The sequence below is a fragment of the Carcharhinus amblyrhynchos genome, chromosome 9 (genome assembly GCF_965287045.1).
Source record: "Carcharhinus amblyrhynchos chromosome 9, sCarAmb.v2.hapA, whole genome shotgun sequence".
Classification (NCBI taxonomy): Eukaryota; Metazoa; Chordata; class Chondrichthyes; order Carcharhiniformes; family Carcharhinidae; genus Carcharhinus; species Carcharhinus amblyrhynchos.
The window spans coordinates 55084780-55101612 of NC_137332.1; the positions used below are offsets into that span (position 1 = coordinate 55084780).

General features: G+C 41.0%; 1 protein-coding gene across 1 annotated transcript in view; it reads left to right on the forward strand.

Moving 5' to 3' along the window:
- The window catches only part of ncf2 (neutrophil cytosolic factor 2), a 56666-nt gene that overhangs the window by 34822 nt on the left and 5011 nt on the right, over positions 1–16833 (forward strand). Inside the window, exons 9-14 of the mRNA XM_080195707.1 lie at positions 1642–1689; positions 2511–2586; positions 4051–4109; positions 6227–6378; positions 11165–11279; positions 11400–11484. Coding sequence (XP_080051833.1) covers positions 1642–1689; positions 2511–2586; positions 4051–4109; positions 6227–6378; positions 11165–11279; positions 11400–11484 — 535 coding nt within the window. The remainder of the gene's footprint in view (positions 1–1641; positions 1690–2510; positions 2587–4050; positions 4110–6226; positions 6379–11164; positions 11280–11399; positions 11485–16833) is intronic.

Here is a 16833-nt window from a genome sequence, read left to right on the forward strand (position 1 = left end):
GAGCATTTGGAAGAGTTGTCAGCATTCAAATTCTCAGTTGTTGGAAAAAGTCAACAAGAGTCACTGATGTGAAATTGCATGCAACAAAAATACTGAAATGCAGGAGATAAACCTTTTAAGTGCAGTAACAAAGTAGATGTCATGTGAACACGTGATTAAATATTGCAGGTCCAGTATGTGAGAGATGCAGCTCACAGTCAAACAATTTTAGTCGAGTCAAGTTCCGAAGGAGCAAGATATTTTATTTAACGTTCTTGCAAGACCGGGTGTCCAAAAAATAGGCACACCTTGCATCGATTTGCAGCACATTTTTATACTTTTTCTACAAGCATTGTAATGGCTTTGCAATGTGTTGTTCTCCCCAATTGGTGGTCCCTGTCCCATCTATGTGTTGTCATTCCCCTATTGGCTCAAGGTGCCCCAAGTTCCCATCCCCTCTACTCCCCATCTAACAATGTCCCCTGTTATCACAAGAGTGCATTAGTAAACTTATCTGTCTTATCTAACACTGTTACATGTCCAGTTCAGGTCGGCGGTGATCAATCTTTTGCCAACTTAAATCACTGCTGTCCCGACTATCTCACTGACCTTTTTCCCCTTTAGGGAGTATGCTCAGTTGTAGAAACAACACATCTTGCATACCATTTGTTGTTACAACCTGGACCCTATACATTCCTACAGAATGTGATATATGTGCCTCACTGCACACAGCATATCTGGTGTTATTCTTGCACCACAAGTAGTCTCTTTATTGTCCCTGACTATTGCTCTGTTCAGCATCAGTGAATTTTATGTCCTGTGTTTGTGACTAAAATCACAGTTGTTCCCATAATGTGGGTTATCAATGTGCCTGACTATATCCAGTCTACCTGACTTTAGGCTATTTTTCTATGGTGTACAGGTATGTGTTAACAGCATCTTTACCTGTTGCTCACAAGTATCACTGTGGTCAGCACATCACACATTGAAATATCTAATGTCTTCATACAGAGTTAGCAACTATACCTGTCCTTTGACAGTCAAATCTCCTGTAAGTGGAAAGGGCAAGGGACTATTTTCACTAGGCCTCCAATGTGGAGCTTTACAGGAAGACAAAGCCTCTTGTTTATCTGCATAGTTGCTGCATTTTCTGTTCCTCCTCTTGGTCTCTGTACCCTGCTCCATCTAGTGGCCTCACTGTGAACTACTGGAATTCATCAAAATTAAGGCAAGCTTTGCTGCAATCACTTTACCATCAGTCTCATTTTGGGTCTGCCATAAGATGGCGCCCCTATTTTGGATCTCGGGCATTGAGAAGTTGGCATCTGAGGTCTATTGAACTGTTAATCTTAATAAGAGCATAAGAACTAGGAGCAGCAATAGCCATTTGGACCCTCAAGCCTGCTCTGCCATTCAATAAGATCATAGCTGATCTTTTTGTGGACTCAGCTCCAATTACCTGCCCACTCACCATAACCCTTAATTCCTTTACTGTTCAAAAATTTAGCTATCCTTGGTCCCACTCACCTGATAAAGGAGCAGCATTCCAAAAGCTTGTGCTACCAAATAAACCTGTTGTTCTTTAACCTCATGTTGTGAGACTTCTTACTGATGTACATTGGTTATAGACATCTCCTAACTATGTTTTCCTTTGTTTGTTAGACTGGGTTAGTTCCTTACAACTATCTGGAGCCACTGGAACTGGAAAAGGTAAAGCTGTGAGTAGTGGGTCTAGAAGGGAAAGGTCCTATTCTGCACAATTCAGAAAATAATCTGATTTTTGTTTGATCTCGAGAAGCAATCCAACAGGCCATATTCAATCCCAGCCTCCTGTTGATTAGAGCTCAGCTAGTGGTAGAGGCTCTACAAGTGGATTAATTGTACTTGGGTTGGGTAAAGGAAACATTGGTCAGGATGGTGGCACATTGGTTTGCATTGTTGCCTCACAGCACCAGGGATCCAGGTTCATTTCCGGCCCCATGTCCCTGTTTGTGTGGAGTTTGCATGTGTTTGTTCCGGGTGCTCCAGATTCCTCCAACAGTCCAAAGATGTGTGGGTTAGCTTGCTTGGTCATGGTCAGAGGGACTAGCAGGGTGGATACGTGGAGTTATAGGAATAGGGCCTAGGTGGGATTGTGATCTGTGCAGACTCGATGGGACAAGTGGCCTCTTGCATTGTGGGGTTTCTATGATTACAATCCCTGTTGCTATCCAGTGACCCTTGTTAGCTGTGTGTGGGCATTGCTGTGCTGCCATTCTGATCCTCCTCCTTCTTGGGTCGAACAGCCTATTGGCACGCAAGAAAGGTACAGATTGTGCCTTGAATACCAATGGTGATGGAGACTAACTGGCAAGCAAGAAATACAGTTCAAACAGCATTTAATTTTTTTTACTTCCAAGGATTGAATCATTGTTTGTAGGTGTAGACAAAATGCATTGTGTTATTCCTTCTTGTAATTTATTTCAGCTCATCTATAAATAATTGACATGAACTCCTGAAGAGATGATGTGTTCTATGCCTTTCTTAATTAGGGTGAAAGATCTCCCCCTTCCGATATCCCAGCACCACCCAGGACAACAGCTCCTGAAAGACCAGCCAGTGTGAAAGGTGAGGAGAGTTAGAATCTCGCCAAACAATGAGACAGTAACTGCATCAGCTAGTAAGTTAGAGACAGTGGCTTGTATCTTTTGCTCAAGGGGCATGGACACTGGCAAATGACCTTGGAGGGTGGTTTCACATTGACTGACTAACCAATTAACGGGCAGCCAGTGTAGGGGAAGGAGGGGAAAAAGGATGGTGCGGTCTGGTGCTCCTAATAGGCTCCCTTAGGGGGACAGCTATTGTGGCGCTGTCTCAGGGAGCTGAAGATCTCTTTCTAAAAAAAAAATCTAAATAAATTGCAGTGGAGAAATGCTGCAAAGCGTGTTCGGGCAGCACTTTGAAGCACAAACCTCCAGGCACCTTTTAAAATACGATTTCAGTCCAGACATTTCATCCTGGATCAAGCTTGCAACTAAAACATAAAGGCTACTTTGTATAAAAGCAGACAGGCCATATAATTTCATTCAGTTGTCCCCTTAATGGGCTACATTGCCTGCTTGGATATCAGCAGGCATGCCTCCACCTCTTGCGTGTGCTCACCAACCAAAATATTGCTCAACTGCATGCTGATGTAGGGAAAACGCTTCAGGATCAGGGGAGTGCTTGCCTGAAGAATGTAAAGTTCTGGCCATTACAAATTAAACATACAAAAACTAAAATGGCCAAAAGACCTTTTTGAAGAATTAAAACTGACGTTCAGTGCATTCTACCAATGGTAGTATGGGACTGCAGGTTTTAGCTTCACTATTGTGGAAACGTGTTGAATGTATTCCAAGCCAATTGTCATGAATAGGAGCAGGAAAATTTAAGTAACTTTCAAAAAGTAACTGGATAAATACTTGAATCAAAACCATTTGTGGAGCTTTGGGAAAAGAGCAGGGTGAGTGGGACTAATTGGGTGGTTCTACCAATGAGATAGTACAGTCACAATGGGTCAAATAACCGCTTTCTGTGTTATATCATTCTATGATTCTTTTGCATTCAATTCTTTGTAACCTAAGCTCCTACATTATAAATGAAGTCTTTCTACTGTCTGGTTTGTGGGAGATGCGTGGGCTGAATGTCCATGGGGAAACTGAAGAAAAGTAGTTTTTCCAACTATTTTATGATGCTTTCCCTCATTGAAGGGCTCCTGCACTCTCGTGCTTAGCATTGACAGCATTCTGGATTGAAAATTTCAATTTGTTTTGGAAGCAACGACAAATTTGTCGTTGCATGAATTAAGTTTGGGGTTTGGAACATCCTCTGAGTTGTTGCATTTCTGCTTTTGTAGTGGAAATGGATTGGATCTAGGGAAATGCTTGGCTGCTGTTCAATTATTTGATGAAACAGAATTGAAGGGTGAGGCTTGAGTGTGCCCTAAAGTTTTAATGATATGGCAATGAGTGGTCAAAGTAGGAAAAAATACAAAATTTAACAAAAATCTAATGCACAGAGTTAAATTGACAAATGTATTTGTTCATCTTTCAGGTGAGAATTTACTCACCAACACAAGCGAACAGGTGATAGAACCTTCAAAGAAGATTCTGGTAAGGGATCTTATCTTAACTAAGAAGGAAACAGAAAGTAAACTGTGCATTTAAAGCAAGCTGCATCTCATCCTGTAATGCGTACAGAAATTGATCCTTAACTTCACTGTGGTCAGACAATGTGGTACATATCTCACACTTCTAAAGAGCAGGAGCAGGCTTATGCATCATTACTATTTCTTTGAGAAGATGATGTATTAGAAAAGGGTTTTCTGCTGAAATGAAAAATGGTTTGCTTTTGACTTGAATTAATTTATTGACCTGGGTATGGCTAGTAAGGACAGCAGTACTGTCCATTCTTAATTTCCCTTGCAAAGGTAATGGTGAGATACTTTCTTGAAGCACTGCTGTCCCAGCTGTAAAGGTGCTGTTGGGTAAGGAGTTCCAGGATTTTGAACCAGCGATGAGAAACACAAAAGCACAATACCACGTATCTTGGAAATCTGTAATAGAAGAAAAAATGCTAGAAAATATTCAGCAAGTCAGATAACATCAAATGGAGAGAAGTAGAGAATGTTTCAAGTCAGTGATTTTTCATCAGAACTTTTGACAAACACTGTGCATGACTTTTGTTTCCATTAATTTAATTGGCTCCATCCAAGACTGCAAGAAACTATATAAAGGGTCATGAACGAGCCCAGTCCATCACTCAAAGCAGCCTCCCATCCATTGACTCCATCTTCACTTCCAGCTGCCTTGGAAAAGCAGCCAGTATAATCAAGGACCCCATGCACTCCAGATGTACTTTTTCCATCAGGAAAGTTACAGAGGTCCGAGATCATGTACCGACCAACTCGAACAGCTTCTTTCCTGCTGCCCTTTTGAATGGGCTTACCTCACATTAAGTTGATCTTTCTCTACTCCGTAGCTATAATTGTAACACTATATTCTGCACACTCTCCTTTCCTTCCCTATGCATGGTATGCTGTGTGTAGAGCACAAGAAGAATACTTTTGACTATATTAATGTGACAATAAAATCAAATCAAATTTCATCAATATTAATTTATTTGAATTGCTTGTGGGTTAGCTCTCCCAATTTTGTCCCCAGCTGTTGGCGAGGAAGACTTTGCAAACTTGACTGGCTAGAATGTGCATGTCATTTTCAGTGCCAAGGTCAATACCATACTTTTTTTATACCTCACTTTTCTGTGGCAGTTTGATATAACTGAGTGACTTGCTAGGCCATTTCAGAGGACTGGTAAGAGCCAACCATATTGAGGTGAGTCTGGAGTCACATGTAGGCCAGTATGGTTAAAGATGTCTTTGTGGCACACCTTACCTTTATCTCTATGGTGCAATATGTTAAAGTCCAAGACCAGAAACCCCAAGATATATTATGAATTCAGACTAGACCCCAGCCACTTGCTATTTTGGCATTAATAAGGCAAAAATATTTTGCTCCAAGTGTGATTCTACGACAATCTTCGAAGTTTTCATCAACACAAACATTATTTAACAATACAACTTCACTATAACAAATGAACTAACAACATTTAAACACTGGTTCCTATCCCTATGAGTTCCAATTCAAGCAATATACTGCTTATTGACTTAAAACTCCTCTTCAAGATCAGTTAGCAAACATAGGCTTAGTTGCTTGTAATTAGATTGCCAGTCCTAGAGCTCTGAGCGCTTCTGGTGAGCAAGAGTGAGACTCGTCTGCTTGTTTCACAACCAGGAAGAAACTGTTTTAAACACTGTCTCCCCTGCAAACTTAGTTCTGTCCATTAACACATTACTCTATCAACCTAACAAAAATCTTACTCCGAAACCCCAAGTAAACATAAATGTGTCAACTGTTTAGACAAGCACACCATCAGCTAAAATCAGTCATTATCTTGCATTCTGAACATGAAGCTGTATGTTTTCCCAGACAATTCAACATCTTGTAAAACAGAGCTGAATTTTAAACATACCCCTTACAAGAAACATACATTTCTTAATGGTATAATAACAAATAGCGCCAAATGTAGAAAAAATACAATTTGTAGGAGAGCAAGGACTTAGCACTTCTACTTCCTGAAATAAACCAATTACTTGACCAATGTAATCCATTAGTTCCTGATTGCAGATTGGTGACATTTAATATTATGCAATTTTCTTCCTTGTGGAAAGAGCCAAGATTATCCTATGCCTGTACCTACCATTGTTAAAGTGCACTTCAAGTACACAGTAGCTATACGTGTAAAACCAGGGCTGTCACATGGCGAACTGTTGGCTGTCATCGGTAAGAAGCTTCAACTTCCTGAAAAAAGACTTGGGTTGAGGTATGAGCGAAACTTTTAAAATATATTTAACAGTCACAAAAATGTTTTTTTTTCATATTTACTTTTCATCGTGGTTTTGCTCTCATCAGACGAATTAGATATTAGATGAATTAGATAATCAGATATTTAGAGTTGTCATTAGTTATTTGGATCAACCATAGCACAACTTAGAATGCAAAATTAACTTTCTCTACTCTGTCTTTACTCTGATATTTTACTGCACTATCATCACTAAGCCACACAAATAGCCTGGGCAGCCCTGTCAATTTACTTCCAAATTGGGACCTTGTTGCACTATGGCTGCTATAGCTGTATGATATTGAGTTAAGCATGTCCGAATCCATTTCAATCGAGCCATTATGGTTAACGGAGAAAGAATGGTTTGAATTCAAACAGATGAAAGGACAATATACCCACTCACTGCATCACCTAAGCCTACAAATGAATTTCCCATTAACCTAAACTTATTAAAAATAAGTTAAATGTTCTCCACTACAAAGACACATCTATCCATTCAGTACTTCCATGAACCAGATTTTTTTTATCCAAGATGGTGCTGGAGCGTGGCACCTCCTTGCCAGCTGTGTCCAGCATACCTCTGATTCTATTTCTTACTCCCATTCTATGCTTTGAAAACTCCGTTCCAACTCTTTTAAACTCTTCCCTTCCGCCATCAAAATTCTGAACGGACCACCTCATTAAGTAGTGTGGCTGTAACACTACTGGTTGGATTGGCGGGTACTGAGGAGCAGTGCCTGGCAATGCAACAGGACATAGACAGGATGGTAGATTGGGCAGATAGATGGCAAATGGAATTTAATCCGGAGAAATGCGAGGTGATGCACTTTGGCCGGAATAATGTGGAGGGGAGTTATACGATAAAAGGTAGAACTATCCAGAGTATAGATACGCAGAGAGACCTGGGGGTGCAAGTGCACAAGTCCCTGAAGGTGTCGGTGCAGGTGCAGAATGTGATGAGGAAAGCGTATGGTATGTTAGCCTTCATAGGAAGAGGTATAGAATATAAGAGTAGGAGTCTGATGTTGCAGTTGTATAGAACGTTGGTTAGGCCTCACTTGGAGTACTGCGTCCAGTTCTGGTTGCCGTACTACCGGAAGGATGTAGAGATCCTGGAGAGAGTGCAGAGGAGATTTACCAGGATGCTGCCTGGTATGGAAGGGCTGTCTTACAAGGAAAGATTGAACGAACTTGGGCTGTTTTCCCTTGAGAGACGTCGGCTGAGGGGGGATCTAATAGAGGTTTATAAGATTATGAAGGGGATAGATAGAGTAAATGGTAGTAAGCTTTTTCCGCTATTAGAAATGGATAGAACGAGGGGTCACGGGCTTAGGGTGAGGGGGGCTAGGTATAAGACAAATATTAGAGGGCAGTTTTTCACGCAAAGGGTAGTGGGGGTGTGGAATGCACTGCCGAGTAAGGTGGTGGAAGCAGGCACGCTAGGGTTGTTTAAGAGTCACTTAGGCAGCCACATGAGCGGGCTACATATAGGGGGATATAGTAGGCCTTACTAAACATTGTAGGCTTGGGAATACGTTTGGCCTCAGGGATGTTACAGTCTTTGCCTGTTTAATAATGAATTTTTTTTGTCTCCACAGGCATTTAAGTCCAGCAAGGGGCATGCATGCGGCAGGTTGTAGTGGGCTGCTCTTGGACGTTGCTTCGGGAGTTGCCTATTGCTTCATGTCGTTAGTGTGCTTAAACTGGACCATCTCGAGGGCAACATGACAGCTCAGAGACTATCTCTGTTGTTGTGCGGACACATGGATTTGGGCCTGTGTCTGTGGGAGTTTGCACGTTCTCCCCGTGGTTGCGTGGGTTTCCTCCGGGTGCTCCGGTTTCCTCCCACACCCCAAAGATGTGCTTTTAGGCTGATTGGGTACTAAATTGTCCCTAAATTGGACCTCCCTGATCCTCGCACATTAGGCGTAGACTAAAATCATGAATAGGACACTGACAGTGGGACGGCGGCGTGGGCTCGTTGGGCCGAAGGGCCTGTTTCCCGTGCTGTGTTGTTCATTGTTCTTTGTTCTTTGTACATTCTGCACAAAATAAAAGCATAATACTGCGGATATATATTAAATACTGCTAGAATCTGAAACAAAGAGAAAACGCTGGGAAATAGCAGGTCTGGCAGCATCTATAAGGAAAGATCAGAGTTGCCATTTTGAGTCCAGATGACCGTTTGTCAAAGCTGTCAAAATTGAGACCATCTCAATTTTTCTGCCCCCCTTACCCATTTCAACCTCTCTCCTTTCAAACTTCCTACCCTTCGCTCCCTCAGTTCTAACCCTGACAATGTCATCAAACCTGCCGACAAAGGGGGTGCTGTTGTCATCTGATGTACTAACCTCAACTTGCAGAGGCTGAAGGCCAACTCTCAGATACTTCCTCCTACCTCCCACTGGTATGATCACATCACTGAACATTATCTCCAACATCGTCACTGACTTCATTTCCTCTAGATGTCTCCCCCTGCCGCCCCACAAGTTCTCCCAACCCCGGGCAGCCCACTTCCACTTACTTCTCAAAACCCACAAAAAAGATTGTCCTAGTAGGTTCATTGTGTCAGTATGCTCCTGTCCCACTGAACTTATTTCCTCTTACCTTAACTCCATCCTCATTCCCCTGGTCCATTACCTCCCCACCTACATCCGGGATTCCTTTGATGCGCGCGTCATATTGACAGCTTCCAGTTCGTAGGCTCTAACTGCCTCCTATTCACCATGGATGTGCAATCTCTCTACACCAGGACGGCCTGAGAGCACGTCGCTTCTTTCTTGAAAAGAAGCTGGAACAATTCCCATCCACCACCACTTTCCTCTGCCTGGCTAAACTTGTTCTCTCCTACTCAACAACTTGTCCTTTACCTCATTCCACTTTCTCCAAATCAATGGAATAGCAATGGGTACCTGCATGGGTCCTAGCTACGCTCGTCTCTTTCTGGAGTACGTGGAGCATTTCTTGTTCCAACCCTACCCAAGTCCTCTCCCACAACTCCTTTTACCAGTATAGCGATGACTATTTTGGTGCCACTTCATGTTCTCATCCAGACCTTGAAAAATTCATCAACTTAGTTTTCCACACCTCCATTGTCTTCATCTGGTCCATCTCAACACTTCCCTTCCTTGACCTTTGTTTCCATTTCCAGCAATAGACCATCAATATCCATTACAAGCCCACTGACTCCCACGGTTATCTGGACTACAGCTCTTCACACCTCACATCCTTTAAGGACTCCATCCATTTCTCTCAGCTCAGTTCATCTTTGACAAAGGGTCATCTGCACTCGAAACGTCAGCTCTTTTCTCTCCTTCCAGATGCTGCCAGACCTGCTGAGATTTGCCAGCGTTTTCTCTTTTGGTGTGATATACGGTATGCTTTGTGGAGTGCCCAAGAAACAATACTTTTCACTGTATACTAATACATGGGACAATAATAAATCAAAAGATCTAAAATTGTTTGGATCCAGAGGTGAATTATCATGAGTTTCTATTTTTTTCACAAACATTGTGAAATTGAGTCATTTGCTGATAAATTTTCTGTGGGCTGCTCCTGTTCCACTACTGCTATTTCACAAAGTGTGACTGAAGGACCAACCACTGATCTAAATGGGATTTCTAATCATGCTGGTGGAGTGCAGGCAACTTGGAGGAAAATTCCAGCTTTTGTTAATGACAGTATTGTTAAAACTTTAGTGAAAGGATCTGGATTGTTTTTATCCAGAGTGTAAGTGTGATGAATAGAGCAAAGAGTTTGAGCAGTCCCACTGGTTTTTGAATTTTCACTTTGTTTCTAGACTCTTTACAATGATCAATCTCATTGCCAACTTAACCATGCCACAAGAAAAAAAAAGGTGGTGTCCTTTTGTGGATAGTTCTGTATTTTGAGAAGAGGATTAATGAAATACATGGAGCTTTAGGTTGTACGAAGTAGAAATTCAAGATGTTGTGTTAACTCTATATGAACAGAAATTATTGGGAATGTTTAGCAGGTCAGGCAGCATGTATAGAAAGTGTTAATATTGCACTAATTGTTATTGCTGAAGATTGTAAAATAATAATCTATCATAGAAGACAAGCTTCACAAATGGAATGGTCTATTATTCCTGACTAAATGTTAGAATTTACAAAACATAAGTATCAAAATAACTGATTCAGATCTTTCTTGCTCATATTCAGCACCCAAAATTTACTTTTCTGCTCAGTTAAACAAAGATCATTTTTGATGGGCATTTTCACTGCTATTTTAGCTATTTCTATAATTCCATATGAAATACAAAAATCAACTAAAAATTAAAGTCACTTTGTGATTTTGACAATGATTGTATTCTGCTACTGCCTCTAATTTTGGTTTTTTAGTAACTTGGGTGATTTAGATTGAACATTTCCAGCAGGTATTAAAGTAAATCATTTGAGATTTTTAAATGCTATTCATAAATTTGTGAACGTATCAGTAATTTGCAGATCATTCTCCCATACCACTGAGATCAGTCTATACATGTTGTTCACCTCTTGGTCCTATTTTTCTAATACTATTGCTTACTTCTATTATTTTTAGCCTTTGACATAAAAATTTCCAATACAAGTCTAAAAACCACTAATGTTGGGATTAGGCTCTCTATATCCTTTACTTAGGGGAAGAGACATACTAAAAGCAATTTAAGTATATCTGTAGATGCTGGAAACAGCCAAATTGAGGGGCATAGGACAATAAAAGTCCACAAATGATCTACTTGCCATCTCCTTTGATTTTTGTTTTCTTTCAGTTATAAGTCACAAGAGAATGGTGAGCTCATTCCCATTACCAGTGAAACCAAAATGAAGAATGCGTGGACTGAGGTCAGAAATCAGCGTTTGACTATTTGGTGCAAGTTTCTGGAGGTAAGAAGTATTTATTCATATGGTAAATATTCAGACTTCTAATATTTACTGATATTTTTCTCAAGCCTGAGAGCCTTAAATAACCCAAGATTTTTAAATTAATTCATCTTTCAATACCAGGTAGTAGCACTGTTTGATTATGAGGTCTCTGTCCCTGCTGATCTGGGCTTTTGCGAAGGAGATATCATCCAAGTCTTGGCACAAGGTGAGAACCATAAGGTGTCACTGTGAATTAATTAAATATTTATCATGACTTTGGTGATTTGCCAACGCAATTTTTTGGGCTAGGCATTTTGTTAGTAGTTTGTAAAAGTAGCACCTGATATACCTGAAGTGGCACTTCTGTATTTTTGCATTGTTCAACTTCACAAAATCTATAGACTTTACTGTTTATGCTAGAAAAAAGAAAATGAAAATTTATTAATTTAATTAAAAAGGTTGTTCACATTAATACACAAACATAAATAAACTGCAACACAGAAACAGGCCATTATATTGCCATTTACCCTATGTCAACAAATAGTTCAACTCATATTTACTCAACCTGAAATCATTATCTCTTTCCATTTCTTACCATTAATTCCTCACTCACCTATTCAATCTAACTTCAAATATTGCCTTGGCTGCTAACTCTGGAAGTGAAAATAGTGAAGTTAACACAGATTCTGAAAGAGGTCACGCTTAATCAACATTATTGAATTTTCTGATGTAATAACCAAAAGATTTGGATCTTCCAAAAGCCTTTGAAATAGGCAGCACCAAGGACAGTCATGACCAGAGTCAGGGAACAGAATGGATATAGCAAGCTGGCTATCAAATAGCAAAGTGTGTTGAGAGTTAAGGATAGCTACCCAGGCTGACAAGACATGGGTAAACAAATCAGGCACTGGAGTTCATTTCTGGAAGGAGAGAATTGAAAAGTAGAGAAGTTTTTAAAAAATCTGTTCATTGGAAATGGATGGCTCTGGCAAGGCCCTTGATTGCTCAAGGTGGTGGTAGTGAGCTTCCATCTTGAACTATGGCATACCCAATTGTGTAGGTGCACCCATAATCCTGTTTGAAAGGGAGCTCTATGATTGTGACCCAGCAACAGTAATAGTTCCATGTCAGGATATGTATGTGTATGTGTGTGTGGAGGGGAAGGAACCTGAGAATGAGATGATTGGCCTCTAACAACCACAATACACTTCCTTTATGCCAGGTATGACTCCAGCCAGTATTCCCCAATTGCTATTGACTTCAATTTTGCCAGCGTAGCTTGATAGCTGACTTGGTCAAATTCAGCCTTAAATGTCAAGGCCAGTCACACTCGCCTCGAGAGTTCAGTCCTTTTATCAATATTTGGACCAAAGCTGTAATGAGGCCAGCATCTGAGTAGTCCTAACAGAATCCAAACAGTGCATTAATAAGCAGATTATTGCTGTCTAAATGTCACTTGATAGCACTGTCAATAATGCTTACCATGACTTAGCTGAGGTTTGGGAGTAGACTAAAGTGGCTGGGTTGGATGTCTTTTTTTTTTGTTGTGGAAAGGATGTACTTGGGCAACTTACACATCGTCAGGTAGATGCCTGTGTTGTAGCTGTACTGGAGCATAAGTCTTCAGTATTATTACCGGGCTGAATTGAATTGGCTAAAGTTTGGTATCTGAGATACTGGGGACCTTGGACAGAGGCAGAGATAAATTATCCACAAGCACTACTAGCTGAAAATGGTTGCAAGTGCCTCAACACTATCTTTTGCACTAACGTGTTGCCTCCTTCCAGACCCATAATTGAGGATGGAGATATTTGTGAAACCTCCTTATTTGTCATCTGCCACTATTCCTGACTCCATGTGACAGGACTGCATAACACATTTGATCTCATGGTTGTGGCATCACTTTGCTGTAACACTGTTTGGCATGCATGTAATCAGATTGACATAATTGGTGGTGCTGCACTCAGTCAGAGTTGCTCTTTTGGTTTGATTGGTATTGGCCACGCAACATAGTGGTATATGCAGCATGAAGAGCAGACTTATCTTCACAGGGCCTGTGGGGTTATGTTAAACTTTCATCAAACCTTAGTTGGATCGCATTTCAGAGAAGTGAACAGTGACCTCCCTTTAATGAAAAGGCACTGAAGAAAGTAGAGAGAGATTCACAGATACCAGTACAGAGAATGTACTTAAGGGACAGACTACATTTCTTTACCTTAGTCAAAGACTGATTTAATAAGTGATGACAGAGTTTGATCGAGAGAAAATGTTTCTACGGGAGATGAAGTCTCAAATAAATCCAATAGAAAATTCAGGAGAAATGTCTTTACCCATAAAACATGGAAGGTGTTTATCTGTTGCCCCTTAATTGCATCTATTTATTATACTACCATCTTGTAGCAAGTTCCAATTTCTCATCATTGACTACATGAAGAGGTTCCTTCTGAATTCCATGTTGATGTTTTGCTGATCAAAGTTCCTTCATCTCTTTTGGAGCGTACAGGAACTTAAGTGCCCAGCTCTATAAAGGAGTTAACTTGTGTGGGCCTGTTTTGGGACTCATGGCTGAGCAGCTCATGAGGAACATTGCTCTCTAGTTTTGTTTGTTCCTTAAGTGGAAAGATACTGTTTTTTACTCTTTCTTTCAAAGCTTTTCATTACTTTAAGGTCCTCTATTAGGTCACCACCCCTCAATCTCCTCCTTTAGAAAGAGGACAGACCCTCCTGTCAATCTCTTCCTGCTGGATACATCATAAATCTTGCACCATTCTTGTAAGTCTTTTTTTGCACCCTCTCCAATCCCTGTGTCTTTTATATTATAGAGTCAGAGGTTTACAGCATGGAAATTGGCCCTTCTGCCCAACTGTGCCTTTTTAACCACAGAAAAGTTCCAATTGCCTACATTTGGCCCATATTCCTCTATACCCATCTTACTTATGTAACTGTCTAAATGCTTTTTAAAAGGCAAATTGTATCTGCCTCTACCACCACCTCTGGCAGATTATTCTGGACACTCACCACCCCGTGTGGAAAAAATTGTCCCTCTGGACCCTTTTGTCCCTCTCCCCTCACCTTAAAACTATGCCCCCTAGCTTTAGGCTTCCCTACCTTTGGAAAAAGATGTTGACTATCTACCTTATCTATGCCTCTTAGTAGTTTGTAGACCTCTATAAGATCAACTCTAAGTCTTCTATGCTCCAGGGAAAGAAGTCCTGGTCTATCATCCTCTTCTTATAACTCAAAGAAACAATCAACTCCCGGTAGCATCCTGGTAAATCTTTTCTGCACTCTTTCTAGTTTAATAATATCTTTTCTATAATAGGGTGTAGAACTATACAGTATTCAAGTGTGACCGTACCAATGTCTTGTACAACTTTAATATGTCCCAACTCCTGTATTCTGACAAAGCATGCTGGATGCTGCCTTCACCATTGTCCACCTGTGACTCCACTTTCAAAGAGCTATGAACCTGTATTCCCAGATCTCTCTGTTCTATAACTCTCTCCAATACCTGATCATTAAATAAGTCCTGCCCAGGGTCGATCTACCAAAATGCATCACCTCACATTTATCTAAATTAAACTTCATCTGCCAATCAGCCCATTGGCCCAATTGATTAAGATCCCATTGCAATCCTAGATAAACCTTCTTCGCTGTCCACTATGCCACCAATCTTGGTGTTATCTGCAAACTTACTACCCATGCCTCCTTAATTCTCATTCAAATCACTAAAAAATAAACAACAGTGGACCTAGCTTTGACTCCTGAGGCACACCGCTGGTCACACGTCTCCAGTTTGAAAAACAATGCTCTACATCTTCAGTCATCAAGTCAATTTTGTATCCATTTAGCTACTTCACCCTGGATCCAGAGAAATTTAACCTTGTGCAACAACTTACCTTGTCAAAGACCTTGCTAAAGTCCATGTGGACAAGAACAACTGCACTGCCCTCATCTACCTTCTTGGTTACCCTTCAAAAAATTCAAATTTGTGAGGCATGATTTTCTACTCACAAAGCCATACTGACTCTCCCTAAATCAGTCCTTGCCTGCCTAACATAGGGCCTGTACTGCGCTGTAATGTTCTTTGACCCTCGATGTTCCGCTGACCAATGGAACCAATCTAATGACCTCTAACCTAAACTATTCCAATATTATCTATGTCTATCCAATGACCATTTGAATGCCCTTAAAGTTGGCAAGTCCACTCCTACTGCAGGCAGGGCATTCCACACCCTCACTACCCACTGAGTAAAGAACCTACTTCTGACATCTGTCCTATATCTATCACCTCATTTTAAAGCTATGGCCCTTTGTGTTAGCCATCACCATCCAAGGAAAAAAGCTCTCACTGTCCACCCTATCTAATCCTCTGATCTTGTATGCCTCAATTAAGTCATCTCTTAATCTTTTTCTCTCTAATGAAAACAACCTCAAGTCCCTCAGCCTTTCCTCATAAGACCTTCCCATCATACCAGGCAATATCCTGGTAAACCACCTCTGCACCCTTTCCAATGCTTCCACATCTTTCCTAATAATGCAACAACCAGAACTGTACACAATACTCCAAGTGTGGCCGCACCAGAGTTTTGTACAGCTGCAACATGATCTCATGGCTCCGAAACTCAATCCCTCTACCAATAAGGTATGCCTTCTTAACAACCCTATCAACCTGGGTGCCAACTTTCAGGGATCTATGCACATGGACACCGAGATCTCTCTGCTCATCCACACTACCAAGTCTTTCCATTAGCCCAGTATTCCGTAATCCTGTTACTCCTTCCAAAGTGAATCACCTCAACTTTTCTGCATTAAACTCCATTTGCCACCTCTCAGCCCAGCTCTGCAGCTTATCTATGTCTCTGTAAACTGCAACATCCATCTGCACTGTCCACAACTCCTCCTACTTTAGTGTCATTCGCAAATGTACTAACCCATCCTTCTACACCCTCATCTAGGTCACTTATAAAAATGAGAAACAGCAGTGGCCCCAAAACAGATGTCTGCAGTACACCACCTAGTAACTGAACTCCAGGTTGAACATTTCCCATCAACCACCACTGTCGTCTTTCAGCTAGCCAATTCCTGATCCAAACCGCTAAATCACCCTCAATCCCATGCATCTGTATTTTCTGCAGTAGCTTACCATGGGGAACCTTATCAGATGCTTTACTGAAATCCATATACACCACGTCAACTGCTTTACCCTCATGTAACCCTCTGGTTACTTTTTCAAAGAACTCAAGGTTTGTGAGGCGTGACCTACCCTTCACAAAACCGTGTTGACTGTCCCTAATCAAATTATTTCTCTCTAGATGATTATAAATCCTCTCTCTCATAATCCTTTCCAAAACTTTGCCTACAACAGAAGTAAGGCTCACTGGTCTATAATTTCCAGGATGGTCTCTACTCCCCTTCTTGAACAAGGGGGCAACATGTACTATCCTCCAGCCTTCTAGTACTATACCTGTAGACAATGATGACAAAGATCAAAGCCAAAGGCTTTGCAATCTCCTCCCTAGCCTCCCAGAGAATCCTAGGGTAAATCTCATCCCAATAGATAAGGGGACTTATC